Genomic DNA, 18,145 nt, shown 5'->3' on the forward strand with positions numbered 1-18,145 from the left:
GATTTGAAATAAAGAAATGAATATTTGAGAAATTATTATCCCTAAAAATACCATATCTTAAATTTTCTCCTCTAAATTTGGAAACCCTGTTTTCAAATATTCGAATGTTACTTGCGAATGAGCCGATCTTGTCCGAACGAGACGTACCTCGAATCGGCTGATTACATCATCGTTTTGATAAATCTAACACGAATTTCAAAAGGTTAGAATAAAAAAAATTGTTAAACAAATTTTTAACTAAGAAATATTTTTTAGTAACTGTGGTTTTTAATTCGTCATTATCACTATTTAGTCCAATAAAATGAATGTTGAATTACTAATAATTCTGTTATATAAATGGCGACTGAGTGACACTACTCATTCCAGTTGTAGATTCGCGCGGAGTTGCCACGTTTTTAGTAAATTTAGGTTCAATGTTATGGTTTTTTTTTAATAAAAAATAAATAATTAAATATTTTTACACTGATTATGTTAGAAATCTCTGCTCTCTTAGTAACAAGCAATCACAGTAGATATCGCAAATGCAGTTTATGTAAAAATTATTTTGATTCGTTAGATTAGATTATCCCATTGCTTACACTTTTATTTTACTTGATTTGAAATAAAGAAATGAATATTTGAGGAATAAATATCCCTGAAAATACCATATCTCCCCAAAATTTTGGAACCTTGTTTTCAAATATTCGGATGTTACTTGCGAATGAGCCGATCTTGTCCGAACGAGACCTACCTCGAAGTCGGCTGATTACATCATCGTTTTGATAAATTTAACTACGAATTTCGAAAGGTTAAAATAAAAAAAATTGTTAAACGACTTTTTAACAAGAAATATTTTTTATTAACTGTAGTTTTTAATATGTTATTATCACTATTTAGTCCAATAAAATGAATGTTGAATTACTAATAATTGTTTTATATAAATGGCGGCTAAGTGACACTACTCATTCCAGTTGTAGATTCGCGCGGAGTTGCCACGTTTTCAGTAAATTTAAGTTCTATGTTATGGTTTTTTTAGGATGTAAAGAATTTATTGGTATTAATAAAACGCATTTATAATAAGGTATATTTTATTCAATTTTGTTTTCATATGAAAATGGAACATTAGAGAATTTTATTGAATTTTCATATAAGTATACAAAAAAATTGTTTGTCATGTCAAAAATTTAGGTTATGTGGAAAAAATAGTAAAATATCGATATTTTTACCCATAAAATGAAAAAAAAACATTTCTAAAAATACTAATTCATTGGAATTGTTGTGTAGTGTATTTTCGAAATAGAAATTTTTTTGGATCATCAGCAATTTGAAAACAAACGTCCTAAGCTAATATTACGGAAAATATTTTTGATATAACGATTACGTTTTCGAATAAATTATACCGGGGCCAGTTAAATAATTATAAAATTTAATTTATATAGGGTGGCCAAGAATAATTTTTACGAATCATTTAAATCTATGAGTAAAAAAATTATTTGAACAACTTTTGGTATATTTTTTTATAGGCAGTGGACATAAATGCGAAAACACTACTCAAATTATAAATTTATTGAATATACGAGGGTGCCTCTAAAAGATTCGAACTGATATAATAATAAAACGACCAATTTGGACCTTCTATTTCGCAAAAAACATAACAAGAGACATTTATTCGACTAGTTTATGCATAAAATTTATTAAAAATGACCAAAAACATCTCAAAACGTGACTCAGACACATAAAATATGTCGAAAATGATGAAAATCGAACTTTGACAGGAATTGACAGTTGAAAGGTGTCAAAATCTTTTAGAGATACGAAATATATTGAGCAAATCAAACTTCTATCACCTAGTACCATATAGTATCTAGTATCAATTCAATTATATACACAAATAAATAGTTAATTGATGATCAATTCGTAGGGTCGATTGGGTGATATTAAAAAAGTGACCTTGTGGATAAATAGTAAAACTGAAATCATTTTTTTTGTGTTGTTTTGTTTGTTTTTTCATTACAAATTGTACTGAACGCGACTAATATAAATCCGAAACGGTTTTTAACCTAATCGACCGCTTCTTGACAAAGTAGAAACAATATATGGACGTCAAACGACGAAAATGCCTCAAAAAAAAATCGTCATCCACATTATTCTGAATTAGTTTTTATACTATTTTAATATTTAATGCGTATATATCTAATTTCTATAATGAACGAAGCTAATAAAATATTTCTTAAGATATCTCGAGAAGAAAAAAAGATATCGACATTCGGTTTTCGCTAATTTAACGTTAATTAAACTCACTTTTTAAAAACCTACTCAAACTTTAATAATTCAGTTAAATTTGTAAAGAGAAATCACAATATTTAGAAGATATGAAACAACGCCCTCTAGCATTCCCTTTTATAATTAAATAGCGTGGAATTTATATATTACGTATTGCTGGATAAAAGTTCTTTCGAACGACATCAAGTTCATAAAAATCGATTAAGCAGAACCGGAGTTACAATCAATTTTTGAAAAAAAAACGTTCCCACTCTCCCCTATCGTTTATTTGAAGAGATAAATTGAAACTTGTAGGGGGAAAAATGCGCGGAATTTTTTGAAGAATTCGATTATTTCATATAAAATGCTACTTAATTTGGGTAATATTTGAAAAAATTCACTTATTTTCAAAGTAATAGATCTGAAATTGTGTAAATAATTTCCACGCATTTTTCGGGGCCATTTTTGTTATAATTTTTTTTCCCAAATGCTGTAAATAATCCGTTACTGGAATATCAGTTCTTAGTTGCGCACCCAGTACATTTTATCAATCAAAATTAACAGGTGTGGTGATTTAAAACTGAAAAAACTAGGGGGATGAAAATCACCCGCAGTTAACGAAGGTTGCGTCGACGACAATATAAATAACAAGTTCGAGAAATTAGGATGAATAATAACCAGCATTATCTCCTCAGCAATTGACAAAATGTATATAAATACGAGTGTGGTTTGTCGTAGAACTGACTCGCTGTGATGATTATATTGTATACTAAAAATTGTTAAACCATCTAGTTTTCCACGTCATTTAATATATATATATATATATGAAGTTTAATAACATTTCCACCTCCTAGTTAACAAAGAAATTGATAAAATCACTTCAAATTAAAAAAAAAAGATATTTTATTTCAATATTTCACTTATAATTTAATTTAAAAGCAATTTCTTGTTTTATTTTCTTAATTTCATTAAAAAACTTCTCAAATTAATTTGTAGTACCAAATCGAACAAAATAATAATTTTTGTTACATCTTATTATCACCCCAATGGACCCTACATCAATTTAAGTTACATTTTTGAGGTTAGTTTCGAATCGGTATTAAAATAATTAATATTATACATTTAAAGTCCTTCAGCATGCGATTTTTTCAAAGAAAAATTATAATAAAGCTTCAATGAAACCCTACAATTACTCAAAAGTCAAAAATTACTTTCCGAAATGTGTAAATTTTGAAAAATACTTATTCCGAATGGTATTCAACAAAACCTCGGCTACTTATGTGTTATAAGTAATGTTTGAATAAATAAATTTGTTAAATAAAGACAATATTTTTTGAAGGAACATGTCTACTTATCAACATAGTAAATTGATGATTAGATATATCAAAAAATTTACTAAAAATGGTTAATTGAGTTTCAGGTTGGCAATAATAATGATTAGACGGTCGAAAAATACTTCTAAATAATTAATTAGAATCATATTAACGATTTTTAATCATAATTATATTGTTTTTCTGGATTTTTTTTAATAAAAAACACAGTTAAATACTTATTGTTAAAAAAAAACAATTTTTCCATTCCAAGGGTGAAATTTAAAGCTTAAATATGAATTTTATAAATGAATGCGATGCTACGAACCTTTATAGGTTAGAAAAATCACGTACCTATACAAAATATTAATAGTAACTTTGAAACTTATTATAATTATACTATGAAATGTAAATTTCTATATTCTCTTATAATAAATGTCAACTTTTATACAAAAAAATAATTTATAATTCAATTTTTTCTCAAAATGCATTATTACCTGAGGTCACAAGTCATTGTCCTCGATAATAGAGTCACTGCACCCTACAATATACCACTCAGATATATATATACATATACATACAAGTGCAGTTTTTCAATGAAATTCACCTCGCGTCCATGCTGGATTCCGACTGTGACCCATGATCCGAAGAACTACTACTAGATATAGTTTCGGCAGTTTTAATTTTTGGTTTATATTCTGTAATAACAACTGTAACACTATTAACTGTAACTTCCCTTGTTTGAGCACTGCTCCTATCGATATTTTTCAATCGGGGTGGATGACGACGCTTCTTGAGAGATTTCTTATCTTTTTTCTCCTTTTTTTGGTTACTGGTTGCTGGTAGAAATTGACTGGCTACCTGTTGTGCCACTAATTGTGGATTTATTCTAGGTTTACGAGTCGAAGTTCCTTTTCTAACATCACACATCAAACATTTGAAAGCTTCCGCCGTGTTTCTAAACGTACACACACTGCAGTCCCAGAAATTATCTTCCAACACTTTTGCTGAACGTTTTGCTCTACGTATAGGACTTTTTTTATTATCCATGTTAATATAAACTAAAAGAATCACTTATTTTTATATAAGTTGACAACTGCTTTTCACTCATGGCGCCATGTTTACTTGCTGTCGTTTGAGCGGCAGTGTTGTCGCTATTATTCAACACAAAATTGACGGTTCAAATAGAATTTTTGTACGAAATAATTTCTAATTTTGTATCGGGACACTCAACAACATATTATTAATAAATCTATACAACAGTTTCTCTAATACTTTATATTCTATCATATTTTAAATCCATCGATTTTGAATAATGTAAAGTAATGTGGCAACGATGTAAAGTTAGGTATGTGTAGAAGGCAAGGGATTTCAGCGGCGGGTAAAAATAAATAAACAACATATTTATTATTTCAAATTAATGAATACATATATAAAAATATTGAAAATCCTTTTCGGAATAATCAAAAGCTTTAGTACGTTGAATAATCTAAATATCTGAATAAAATAATACTTAATATAATGTTTTTAAGTTTATTGTATTTAAAAAAATCCGGAATTATGAGTTTCTTTATTTTTTATTTATATAGTGAAGTAACTGTTTAGATAATAGAAAGAAGCTTTCGATTTATTGTATAGCAATTGTTCCAATTCTCACGAAAATATCTGTTATTCATTATTTATGTATGTTGTATATGTACATTTATGTATTGATGTACAATTTTATAATTTATGCTCCTTCTGTTCCTTTAAATTTTCATTTATTCTACAATTTCCTTATGTCTGATCTGCTTTGTGGCATATTTTACAGTCTCTATAAATTCTAAATATTTCAATAGCCTTGTCAATAAAAGTATATAATATCCAAATAATATACGTTCTTTTTAATATTTATCATATTGCATTATTCATTACGACAGAAATTCTACATATATGTATTTATGTAAATTGACTAGTATTATAATAAGATTAACAAGACCTCAATGAATATATTTAAATGAAGTCTACTTTCAAATTGAATTTTATGTGTTATAAAATATAATTCCTTTTATAAAAGTTACGATTAATGGTGTCTTTGATAGAGAATCAATTTCAAAAAACAGACAAAAATTGACATTTTCATTATTAAATAAATTAAAAGTTAAATTAAAAAAATATAGTGGGACACCACTGATGTATCTGCGACAACAAATCTCAGCTAGCGTACAACGCCGATCGCTTGGCGTTTGTTCTCGAGCAATGTCAGTGGTGAAAATAACGTGAGCGTTTCGTGGCGACAAAATATGGCGCATAACCTAAAATTTACAGATGTACAACAGATGGATATACTTCGAAAAATGAACGCTGCCGATTTAATACAAGAAGTAGAAAAATATCCGTTACTTTATGATAACAAATATCCCAATCATACACAATTAACATCTGAAATGAAGAAAAAGACGTGGGAAATTATAGCCGAAAAGTTGTACGGACAACAACGTTGGGAAAGTTGTAATGAAGTAGAACGAGAAGCTATAGGTGAATATTATTATAGTATTCATTTATTATAAAAAATAGATTATAACATTGACGCTGTATTTATTGATGTCAACCAGCCTTTATTATTTTAAGCTGGTATATTCGCAATCGAGGCGTTTGGCGTTTCTCTACAGTTTTAAACACTGTTGCCGGATATATTTAAAATACGTGTAACATATTTTTTCAGCTAAAGAAATTCAATTCAAATGGAAAAATCTTAAGGATAACTTCATGAGGATATTGAAAAAAGAAAAGGACGATGAGGATAACGGGATAGTTTTGAAAAGGAAGAAATACATTTATTATGATTTATTGAGTTTTCTCAAGCCTTTTGCACCTTTTGCAAAAAAGTGAGTTTTTTTGTGCAAATTTAATAAAAAAAAATAAAGTGCAAATAAATGTGTTTCTTTATAGGAATGCGGATGTTAAAGATGAAATGGAATTAGGAGGAAAGTAAGTAAAATATACAATAATAATTTTTTTTTTAAATTTTCAAATTCAATTTTTTTTTATTTCCATGTAACTGTCGTTTGAAGTGACAATTATGATATTTTCTCAATTTCATCCAGTTATTTTTCAAATTTACGCCAAATATACCTACGCAAATTTTTGTACTATACAGAATGTCTCGTTTATAATGATATTTTTGCTCATAGTAATTCAGGTAAAAAACTAATACGTCCCGTCTTATTTTATCAATATCGAGAGCCAAATAAAGAGATTAGATTATCAAAAATGATTTTTTTTTAATAAAATTTCAATAAACCATTAAAATTCGTATTTAAAATATTTCGTAAATGAAAAGCGGCAACGCTGTAACTTATTCCATCAATAATAAACAGGACGGATTCTTGTAGGTTAAGGTATTTTCGCGGGAATTACAATACATAAAAAAGATAATATTTGTAATTAACTATTGTAAGTGAACTTTTTAACGATTTTATTTTAAATAATTATAAATAATAAATATTTAACGTTATATTTTACAAGTAAATATTTTGATATATAACTAACGTCATGACAATAAATCAAACTGAGTGCAATACAGAAATTATAGCTATGTTGCCACGTTTAATTCTACTTCAGAAATAAATGTTTATTTAAGGAAGTTCGTGAAATATTTTTTTTTTGTTTTACACGCAGAAAAAGATAACAGTGAAACATTTAACGATATTTCTTTCAACTAAATACTTTTAATTGTCATTTAAAATGAGGTTATGATCGACACGACAAACGGAACGAATTTAAACAATTCATAGCGCTATTGTAAAGTTTATTTTTACTTCAGAGATTATAGGAAATATATTTTTAAAAATCTATGTGTTATAACGAACGATATACCAAACGGAGCGTATTAGAATGGTTCGTAGCAACGTTGTCAAGTTTAATTATTTTCCAGAGATGATAGGAAATAAATATTCATGACGAAATTTTCGAAATATTTACTTGTAATGAAAAAAAAAAGTATTTCAATAGTCGAATTGAATTTTACTGATTCAATAATTGGACTAATGGTGAGGAAACAGTGGCAAAACCGACAATTCGAGTATAGAAAAAAATATTTCAGGAACGCTTCCAATATAATCTACATAAATGAAACAAAAGATGAATTAGAAGAAGAAACGTTGTTGCAAATGTCATCCCCGCCTCCTATAGCTCCGAAACCAGTCAAAATCCCACCGAGTATGAATTCGATGCCGTCGTTCGGTACTTTGCAGCCCGTGCAGCTGATCCAGCTGCAACCGAACAATCTGGCTCAGAATGTAACTAAAGACGACGGCGCAGAATCGGCGAATCAGAAGTTGGCGCAGGTGCTGGAGCAGATGGCGCATGCGCAAGACGAGGAAAAAACCGACGATCCTATGGGGAATAAAAAATTTTTGATGTCTTTGGTTCCTTTTATGAGGAAATTACCCGACGACGTCAATTTGGAAGTCAGACTTCAATTAATGAGCGTATTACAAAGTTACGTTGGGAAAGATGTTTCGTAATGTCGTTTTTTTTTAATAATATTTTTTTTTGTATATATTGAATTACTGTTCGACTAATTTGTTGTTGTATTCAAAATTTTTTTAAATAAAGGTTTTGTTGTTAATCATACCAAGTTGTTTAATTTCGTCCGTCCCTGACCCATTCAACGATCCACACGATTATTTATCATCGCATCAGATCTCAGTATAAAATTACTTCAGTTTTATTCTACTTTTTTCATGATTTTTTGGTTTTGCGCTACCTTTTTATTAGTGACGATAAAATTCTGAAACTATTTCGATTTCGCGCTACCTTTTTTATTAATAATAATAAAATTCTGAAACTGTTTCGATTTCGCGCTACCCTTTTTATTATTAACAATAACATCTGAACTTTTTTTATTCGTAAAAAATTAAAATTCTGAAATTATTTGGTTTTGCGCCACCCCTTGTTATTAGTGACGATAAAATGTTGAAACTATTTCGATTTCGCGCTACCTTTTTTATTTGTAACCATAAAATTCTGAAACTGTTTCGATTTCGCGCTACCCTTTTTATTATTAACAATAACATCTGAACTTTTTTTATTCGTAAAAAATTAAAATTCTGAAATTATTTGGTTTTGCGCCACCCCTTGTTATTAGTGACGATAAAATGTTGAAACTATTTCGATTTCGCGCTACCTTTTTTATTTGTAACCATAAAATTCTGAAACTATTTCGATTTCGCGCTACCCTTTTTATTATTAACAATAACATCTGAACTTTTGTTTTTATTCGTAAAAAAATCAAATTCTGAAATTATTTCGGTTTTACGCTACGCCTTTTATTCGTAATAATAAATGCAATTCTGTAACTGTTGTTATTTTGCGCTACCTTTTTTATTAGTGACGATAAAATACTGAAACTATTTCGATTTCGCGCTACCCTTTTTATTACTAATAATAAAATTCTGAAACTGTTTCGATTTCGCGCTACCCTTTTTATTATTAACAATAACATCTGAACTTTTGTTTTTATTCGTAAAAAAATTAAATTATGAAATTATTTCGTTTTATGCTATCCCTTTTATTCGTAATAGTAAATGAAATTCTGTATTTGTTATTATTTTGCGCTACCCATTTGATCAGTGACAATAACATTCTGTAACTATTTTAATTTCGCTCTACCCTTTTGATTAATGATAATAAAATTCTGAATTTTGCGCTACCTTTTTTATTAGTAATAATAAAATTCTGATATTCCATTGCCAAAAGCATAGACTTATGTAAAAAATGTATATAACCTATTTTATAGAGCTTTCCATGAGCTTCATCTTTTGTATGAAACTTTTTTCTAAAATCAATATTTTCGAAGAATTTAGTCAAATTGACAAAAAAACAGAGCTGGTGGGCAAACGAAACCTTGTCGGTAAAAATTCTTCTCTAATCAAGTTTAATTTCCCGAAATTGTTTTGATTTTGCGCCACCCACAATTAAATCCTGATAATACTTCGATTTTGTGCTTCACTTTTTATTCTTAATAATTAATAAATTGCTGAAATATTTTGAATATGTGCCACCGTTTTCATTAGAAAAAAGTTTCTAATATTATTTCCATTTTGCGCTTCCTATTTCCATTCGTAACGACAAAATTAGGATATTTTTTAATTTTGCGTTACCATTTTTGTTCGTAACAATAAAATTCTGAAATTATTCTGATTTCGCGCTACCCTTTTCATACTTAATAATTAAAATTTGAAATAACAGCAATTTTGAACAGTTACCTCACGGAAATTAGCTCGTAATCATCAGCCAAGCTATTTTGTATTAAATATATCTAATCCGTTTAATAGGGAGGAGTCCAAGCAGTAATACTGCTAATTTACCTGAAATCACCAGTGCAAAGTAATGCACTTTCCCGTAACATGAGATTGTAACAATTTATATAATGCATGAACTGATGATTTACCTCATTTATTCTTGGGACATCCCGTACAGTAAATATAAAAACATAAACTTATGTGATGAAGACATTGGAAAAAAATTTTTAAATTAGTCGTGTTCGCGAATATTTGCGAATTCGTACTGGATTAATTCGGAAATAATACGGGGAAAATTCACAATATTGAATACACTCAAAATATTTTGTGTACGTTACATCTCAAAATTTACTGTTGCCAGTCGTGGATGTTTCTAAAACAGGAAAAAAGCAACACGTGTTTTTCTTATAGCCGTTTCCTGTCCGATTATCCCCTAACAGTAACATCCAATAAAAGAAAAAAAAACAATTGAAGCGGTTAAAAACAAAAGGAGCAAATATTCGTATGAAGCCGACGTTTATTTTTTACGCCATACAGTTCATTTCCCTTTAACAACCGATAAGTAAATACGATACAACCAGCCTTCATAAAATTTCGTTTCTCGTATCCTGCATGGTGGAATGTACACATCCTCTTTAATAGTTGCCGCTGCCTGCTCGGCAACAGCATATCTCCTTTAGTCTGCTTACGGAGAACGTGTTTAACAGCGTTGCCGCTACTGTAACACAAAATTGTAAATGTAACATGTGTGTATAATTAAAATTGATATAATAAAACAAAAATCATGTTAAATATCTTTTTGAATAATATTTTCTTTTTGTTTAGCATAAAAAAATTAACGAATTAAGGGTGTAGTTCCGAAAAGATGAACTCCCTTTCCTACCCCAATTTTGATGAAGAGTTTGCCAAATATCTCCGGAAATATTGATTTTACAGAAAAAAATTTCCTACAAAAAATGAAGCTTATAAAAAGCTTTACAAAAAAGGTTATTACCGTTTTTTACGTAAATCTATTATTTTCACAGTTACGACTCACTAAGACTTGAATTTACTAACTTCAATAAAAGGGTAGCGCAAAACCAAAGATTTGTTACGAATAAAAAGGGCAACGCAAAATTAGATTAATTTTATTGTTACGAATAGAGATAGCCCAAAATAAAAAAAAAGTTCCGAAGTTTTATTTATTGTTATTTATTTTTACGTAATTTTTTAGCTGTTATCACTCAAAATATCTTTGTAGAAATCAAATTTTATGAGCTTCATTTATTATTTAAAACTTTTATAAATAAAATCAATATGTTCGGAAATATTTAGTAAAATTGTTTGAAGTGGGCTGGGGAGCAAACAGAGATTTATTGGTAAAAATCCTTTTAGGGATTACATTCTCTAATTGAGGACAAGATTTGGTAAAAATTTTAGCAAAATCAGCGGCTGCTTAAAATTATAAAATTATTATTTTATCAAGTCGATATACGACTAATAATTTTTTTCGATTATTATTGTTATTATAACTCCTAAATAAATACTGGTGTATGTTTATTAAAGTTTAAAAAAAAATTATAATTTAAGAAATTTGTGAAAACCGAATCACTTCTAAAATTTCTTTGCGTATCGGTAAATTAAAATAAACGTGACAACATAGCAGTCGCCCGCCTCTGCTAGGCCTAGACTGAAATCTTAAAAAGCAACTTGTCAAGTGTCAGAGGATAGAGAGAGAGGAGTAGCTAAATTTAGTAATGGATAGAAAAGGACGCACTGTCGCATTGAGTGGAAGTTGGCGATCTGTGGCAAGACTAAGGCGAAATTCAGGTAAAAGTATATTTCGGGCAGGTAGGGAAATTAAACGATAACTAAAATTAAAACTAGAATGAATCTAAAATAGGTAGGTATATTTTGAAAATTATTCCATCGTTTTTCTGTTAAACTACTTATTAAAGTTTATTATAGACACTAAAAAAATCGAATAATGACTACATTGTTTGTTCTCTGTTTCGCTTAAAATGCTGGGGGGCATTAACCATACAAAACCTACCACATACAGGGTTATTCATTATGAATTAACCACTTCTTATCATCGTTATTATTTTTTTTTACAAGATTTTGTGATTAGGGCTTGATTTTATTAAATTGATATTTCAAAGTACAGTGGCGGGTAGATTTTAGTACATACACATGCGTCATAATTGACGTAAATGACAACTGACAAGGATGAAATGGGTGAAAATTATACGGAAAATCATTAAAACGATAAGAAAAAAATAAAATACAAAACTACGTACAGTTTATTACTTATTACTTGAAAAACTATCACAAAATTGATATACCGGGGCAAGTTTCGAAGTAACGCTGTTGTGAGGTAGACGAATAAAGGGTCAAAATAGGCGAAACATGAATTTGTGTTTAAAAAAAATAATATATACAGGATGATGCATTTAAAAAATTACCCGATGACGTCATATCTCGAAAAAATTTGAAATAATCAGCAAATCTACGAACACAATAATGTAGTATTCAAAATATACGAAAATTTCTCATTAGTAGCGACCCATTTCGAAATGCACGTAATTTTCATCCGTCTATGGGGTTTGATGGTGATTTTTGTGGGCGCTCTAGCAAAAACGCGTCCCTTGAAAAGACCCCACAGGAAGAAATCGCAGTTGTTACAGATTCTGGTCGGTTGGAACGCGGCGCGTCGTCAACAGAGCCCGTTTTTAAGAATTCCCGGTACCAAGCGATTCTACATAAATTTTAAGACAACCTGTACGGTTTATATGGTGAGTAGTTGAAGAAAAAAATCATAAAGTATGCAGGATACGACACGTGGTGTGCGTGTTAAATGCAACAACGTTGAAGCGGCTGGAATACAACAAACTGACAAAGCGGGATTTATAAATAATTCCGCGCCACTTCCTGCGTTCGATTCGTGCCTCAATAATGACGAAAATTATTTACTATAATTGTAATTTTGATTTTATTTTGACGTGGAATCATGTACAGAGTTCTACTTTATCTTGTATACAGGGTGTCCCACGACGAGTTAAAACCATCTGTATATGGTAAAATATTTATAGTAGAATCATGAAAATTTCCAAGTTTGGGTTTTCGAATATGATCTTTTTAACTACAATATTTTCAAAGATGGCCGACTTCCGGTTCTACCGGAAATCGACTGTAACTTTGTTATTTTATATAGAACACCTTAAATATTATTACATTTTTAGAATCTACGTAGAATTTTAGTATACTTTTGTCTGAAAACTTTTTTCGAAAAATTCATATTTTTCGAGTTATTAAGTTTTTTGTAAAAAAATTGACAGTTGCAGACCGTTATAAATGATTTTTTTACGATGATACCCTTGAAGATATGAAAATTATTTCTATTCGGTTTCTTTTAGCAAGGTCAAACGTATTTGAATCTATATTGAAAAATTTTTCATTTTATACAGGGTGCGTATAAAAAGTGTTCAAAATTTAACTTCATAAATATCGAATTTCTTCATTTTTTTAAATACAACCACCCGGTTTTTTCTATTTTAATGCATTCAGGAGTGAAAAATAAGGTAAATTCATGTATACTATCCTATACCTAAACCTTATCGTTATCCAGATATTAAATGTTTTCTGTAAATTTTTAGAAATTTGATATTTATGAAGTTAAACTTTAAACACTTTTTATACACACCCTGTATAGAATTGAAAATTTTTCAACATAGATTCAAATACGTGTGACCTTGCTAAAAATAACTGAACAAAAACTATTCTCATATCTTTGAGGGTATCTTCGTAAAAAAATAATTTATAAGGGTCTGCAACTGTCAAATTTTTTACAAAAAACTCAATAACTCAAAAAGTATACACTTTTCGAAAAAAGTTTTTATACAAAACTATACTAAAATTTAACGTAGATTCCAAAAATGTATTAATATACAGTATGTTCTATTTAAAATAACAAAGTTACAGTCGATTTCCGGTTATACCGGAAGTCGGCCATCTTTGAACGACTTGCACCAGAAACAGCTAGAAAACTGGATGAAGAATTGAAAAGATGTAACGAGGAAATTAACGAATTATCCGCGCTGGTTGAATGAAATAACGTTTAATCACACAATTATCCGTATTCTGAGATCAATTTTTACGTAACGTACGTCACTGGACGTCTAAAAAGTGTAGCAGCAGGTTCCCGGCCAGAGTACACACACACACACACACACACACACACACACACATGATTGAAGTTATTCAGACTCCGTATTCTTTTATTTTCATTGCAAGTCTTTCGGTTTTATTCTCTTGGCCGTGTTCTTCGATACTTTTCGGTATTTTTTGAGGAACGAAAATTTATCGTGGCCGCGGACAGGTTGAAAATACCGAGATGGTCTTCGAGACGGATAGTGCGGAACCAGTTATTACAAAATTGGGCAGCTGTACTACTTTTGGACGGTTATAAAAAAAATCTTGTTAAAAAATTTGTAATTTGCACGCTATTTTATATCAGCTATTAACCATCGTTTATGTCACTAACTGTATACAGGGTGTTACGAGACTAGATGCGAAAAATTCGTAAGCGAAATTACATTTAAGTGTATTTTCTAAATTATACATTCGAACGTTATGAATTTTTAATGGATGATTACTTACGTCCACGTAGTTAATTTGACGGAATAAATTGATTCTAAACTACTATCTGAACGCCAGGGGCGGCTCGTACACAATAGTTAACAAAACGAACTTTTACAAGGACAACCTGTACAATTTAAAGATAGGAAAGCCCTCTAACATACTTTTACGTGAGTCTCGTAGCCGCTACCGTCACAAAAAAATTTTTTTCTTTTTCTAAACATCCCTAGAGGGAGGAAGAACAAGGGGGATACATTCTACACGTAACAAAACATACTTATTTACTTCTTGTATAACCCCCGTAGACGCTACAGTCATTATTTCACTATTTCTTATATTAATCGAAGGAATAAATTAATTCTAAACTATCATCTGAACGCCAGGGGCGGCTCGTACACAATAGTTAACAAAACAAACTTTTACAAGGACAACCTGTACAATTTGAAGATAGGAAAGCCCTCTAACATACTTTTACGTGAGTCTCGTAGACGCTACCGTCACAAAAAATTTTTTTTCTTTTTCTAAACACCCCTAGGGGGAGAAAGAACAAGGGGGATGCATTCTACACGTAACAAAACATACTTATTTACTTTTTGTATAACCCCTGTAGACGCTACAGTCATTATTTCACTATTTCTTATATTAATCGAAAGAATAAATTAATTCTAAACTACTATCTGAACGCCAGGGGCGGCTCGTACACAATAGTTAACAAAACGAACTTTTACAAGGACAACCTGTACAATTTAAAGATAGGAAAGCCCTCTAACATACTTTTACGTGACTCTCGTAGACGCTACCGTCACAAAATTTTTTTTTTCTTTTTCTAAACATCCCTAGAGGGAGGAAGAACAAGGGGGATACATTCTACACGTAACAAAACATACTTATTTACTTCTTGTATAACCCCCGTAGACGCTACAGTCATTATTTCACTATTTCTTATATTAATCGAAGGAATAAATTAATTCTAAACTATCATCTGAACGCCAGGGGCGGCTCGTACATAATAGTTAACAAAACAAACTTTTACAAGGACAACCTGTACAATTTAAAGATAGGAAAGCCCTCTAACATACTTTTACGTGACTCTCGTAGACGCTACCGTCACAAAATTTTTTTTTTCTTTTTCTAAACATCCCTAGAGGGAGGAAGAACAAGGGGGATACATTCTACACGTAACAAAACATACTTATTTACTTCTTGTATAACCCCCGTAGACGCTACAGTCATTATTTCACTATTTCTTATATTAATCGAAGGAATAAATTAATTCTAAACTATCATCTGAACGCCAGGGGCGGCTCGTACATAATAGTTAACAAAACAAACTTTTACAAGGACAACCTGTACAATTTGAAGATAGGAAAGCCCTCTAACATACTTTTACGTGAGTCTCGTAGACGCTACCGTCACAAAATTTTTTTTTTCTTTTTCTAAACATCCCTAGAGGGAGAAAGAACAAGGGGGATGCATTCTACACGTAACAAAACATACTTATTTACTTCTTGTATAACCCCCGTAGACGCTACAGTCATTATTTCACTATTTCTTATATTAATCGAAGGAATAAATTAATTCTAAACTACTATCTGAACGCCAGGGGCGGCTCGTACACAATAGTTAACAAAACGAACTTTTACAAGGACAACCTGTACAATTTAAAGATAGGAAAGCCCTCTAACATACTTTTACGTGACTCTCGTAGACGCTACCGTCACAAAAAATTCTTGGTTTCTTCTAAACACCCCTAGGGGGACAAAGAAATAGGGGGATACATTCTACACAATGAAGAATGAAATTTTTCGATATCTCGCTTCGTTTTCGAGATATCGATACTTAAATTTATAATCAAACTTTAGTTCAAAGCTTTATTCAACAGATGGCGTTCGATATTTCGTTTCAAATGAATATTTTATCACTTCAAATTCAATATAAATCTTCAATAATTCAATAAACAAAAGATTTTTTTTTATTTTTATATCATTTACCCTGATAATTGAAAAAAACAGATTTTTATAAAAAAATTAAGAATTTTTGATAACTTTCATCACTCTGTGATGAATATAACTCAACATACGATAAATTCATGATTGATTTGATGTTTTTTAGGTTAAGTTAAGTTAGGTTAGGTTAGGTTAGGTTAGGTTAGGTTAGGTTAAGTTAGGTTAGGAAGTATTTTTATGTATAACTCATTTCTATAATCAATAAATAAAAAAAACTGTTTTTAAATAAAAATAAATTTTTGCAAATTCAAGTATCGATATCTCGGAAACGAAGCGAGATATCGAAAAATTTCATTCTTCATTTTCGACTTATTTTGGATCGATTTACAAAATGACATCGTCAAATCCAGACACATATCAATATATACAGAGATCGAATGCAAAATGTCAAAATTTATTAAACGTAATCGGGTTCAAATTGATGCCCATTTTGATCAATGCATTTTGGATAAATTTTTTCTACAGATTTCTACAGATCCAGCGAAGAATGTCAAGATCGTTGTCCATTTGCACACGTGAGTTTATGAATCCTCGAAAATACACTACAATCAGCGCTGTTTAGGTTAGGTTAGGTTAAGTTTGACATTTTGACGTATGCTGTCACTATCTGTCACTGTGACATTTTTGAATCGTGTTTTTCGGAATGGAACTAACCAAGAATTATGTCAAACAATAATTTATATATTTTTTATTTTCTAATCGACTATCCCTGATAAACAAAAATAAAATCCCCGCTATTGAGAAAAGGTTCTTCGGGTGGGTCGAAATTTAAATGCGTGTGGTGAATTCCTCGAACTGCGGACGGATTTCGAAAGCACCGACGTATATCTGCCCGAATTCTTTCTTATATAATTTTCTCGTAGGTACCAGGGGCTAAACAAAACGTTTTATTCGTTTATAACCGACGGTACCGGCGGAGGTTTCATAAAAAGCAATAAAACAAGCCGGAATCTATTCGAACCTAACCCGCACCCCCCATCAAATATTTTCTATTTTATTATGTTTTCAATATAAACAAGATTCGTGAAAAAAAAATTTACGATTGGTTATACGTCTATGAATAGTCGGCGTAGCTGGTTTCCTACGGTACTTTTTTTGTATGCGCCACTTTACCACCCCCTAACTCATCTAATATCAAGGTCAAATCTAATAAATCCCTCCCCCACATATTATCAACCAAAGGACAAGGTACATCGATGTTTTCCTGCAATCAAATCCAATATGTAACGCCTTAAAGTCCTTATATACATTGTTTATGTAAACAACCTGACCTAATCACCCTTCAACGGCTCTTCGTGCCCCACTTGACGTTACCAAAGTCCGATCAGGCGTCTTAGATGCCAATGTCCGGTTAGAAATCTGTTTAGACAGTTAGACATCGCTTTTGGCCACTCCAAGGATGGTTTCTGGGCCAATTAGTGGATTCGCCGATCCCAATCTAGCGAGATAGTCCCACCTTTGTTCCCCGAGTGCCCGGGCACCCAAACGAAGTGGTTGCAGCCACTACTCACCAGATTTCGAAGGACTCTCTAACGCTCAAGATCGAGATGTGTCCCTCCAAGCCCTCAAGAGCCAAAAGTACAGGCAAAGGTCCTTCTGTATGCCCAGATAGCGCAGGTGCAATTTTCTGTAATAAATATCACCACCCTCCGTCTGAATCCACTACGAACTCATACTACATTTA

At 30.7% G+C, this 18,145-nt stretch overlaps 2 protein-coding genes across 2 annotated transcripts; one reads left to right on the top strand and one right to left on the bottom strand.

Moving 5' to 3' along the window:
• Positions 1–1,530: 1,530 nt before the first annotated feature.
• Positions 1,531–4,692, bottom strand: LOC130892786 (YY1-associated factor 2). Its single transcript, XM_057798404.1, has one exon. It carries the CDS (start codon positions 4,599–4,601, stop codon positions 4,155–4,157), a length of 447 nt encoding a protein of 148 aa, XP_057654387.1. The 5' UTR covers positions 4,602–4,692; the 3' UTR covers positions 1,531–4,154.
• A 1,095-nt stretch (positions 4,693–5,787) lies between these two features.
• On the top strand, positions 5,788–8,150 carry LOC130892628 (uncharacterized). The gene is made up of 4 exons (XM_057798134.1): positions 5,788–6,068; positions 6,256–6,418; positions 6,483–6,521; positions 7,636–8,150. The coding sequence occupies exons 1-4, from the start codon at positions 5,834–5,836 to the stop codon at positions 8,057–8,059; spliced, it is 861 nt and encodes a 286-aa protein (XP_057654117.1). The 5' UTR covers positions 5,788–5,833; the 3' UTR covers positions 8,060–8,150.
• Positions 8,151–18,145: the final 9,995 nt, after the last annotated feature.

This window comes from Diorhabda carinulata, chromosome 4 (genome assembly GCF_026250575.1).
Source record: "Diorhabda carinulata isolate Delta chromosome 4, icDioCari1.1, whole genome shotgun sequence".
Lineage (NCBI taxonomy): Eukaryota > Metazoa > Arthropoda > Insecta > Coleoptera > Chrysomelidae > Diorhabda > Diorhabda carinulata.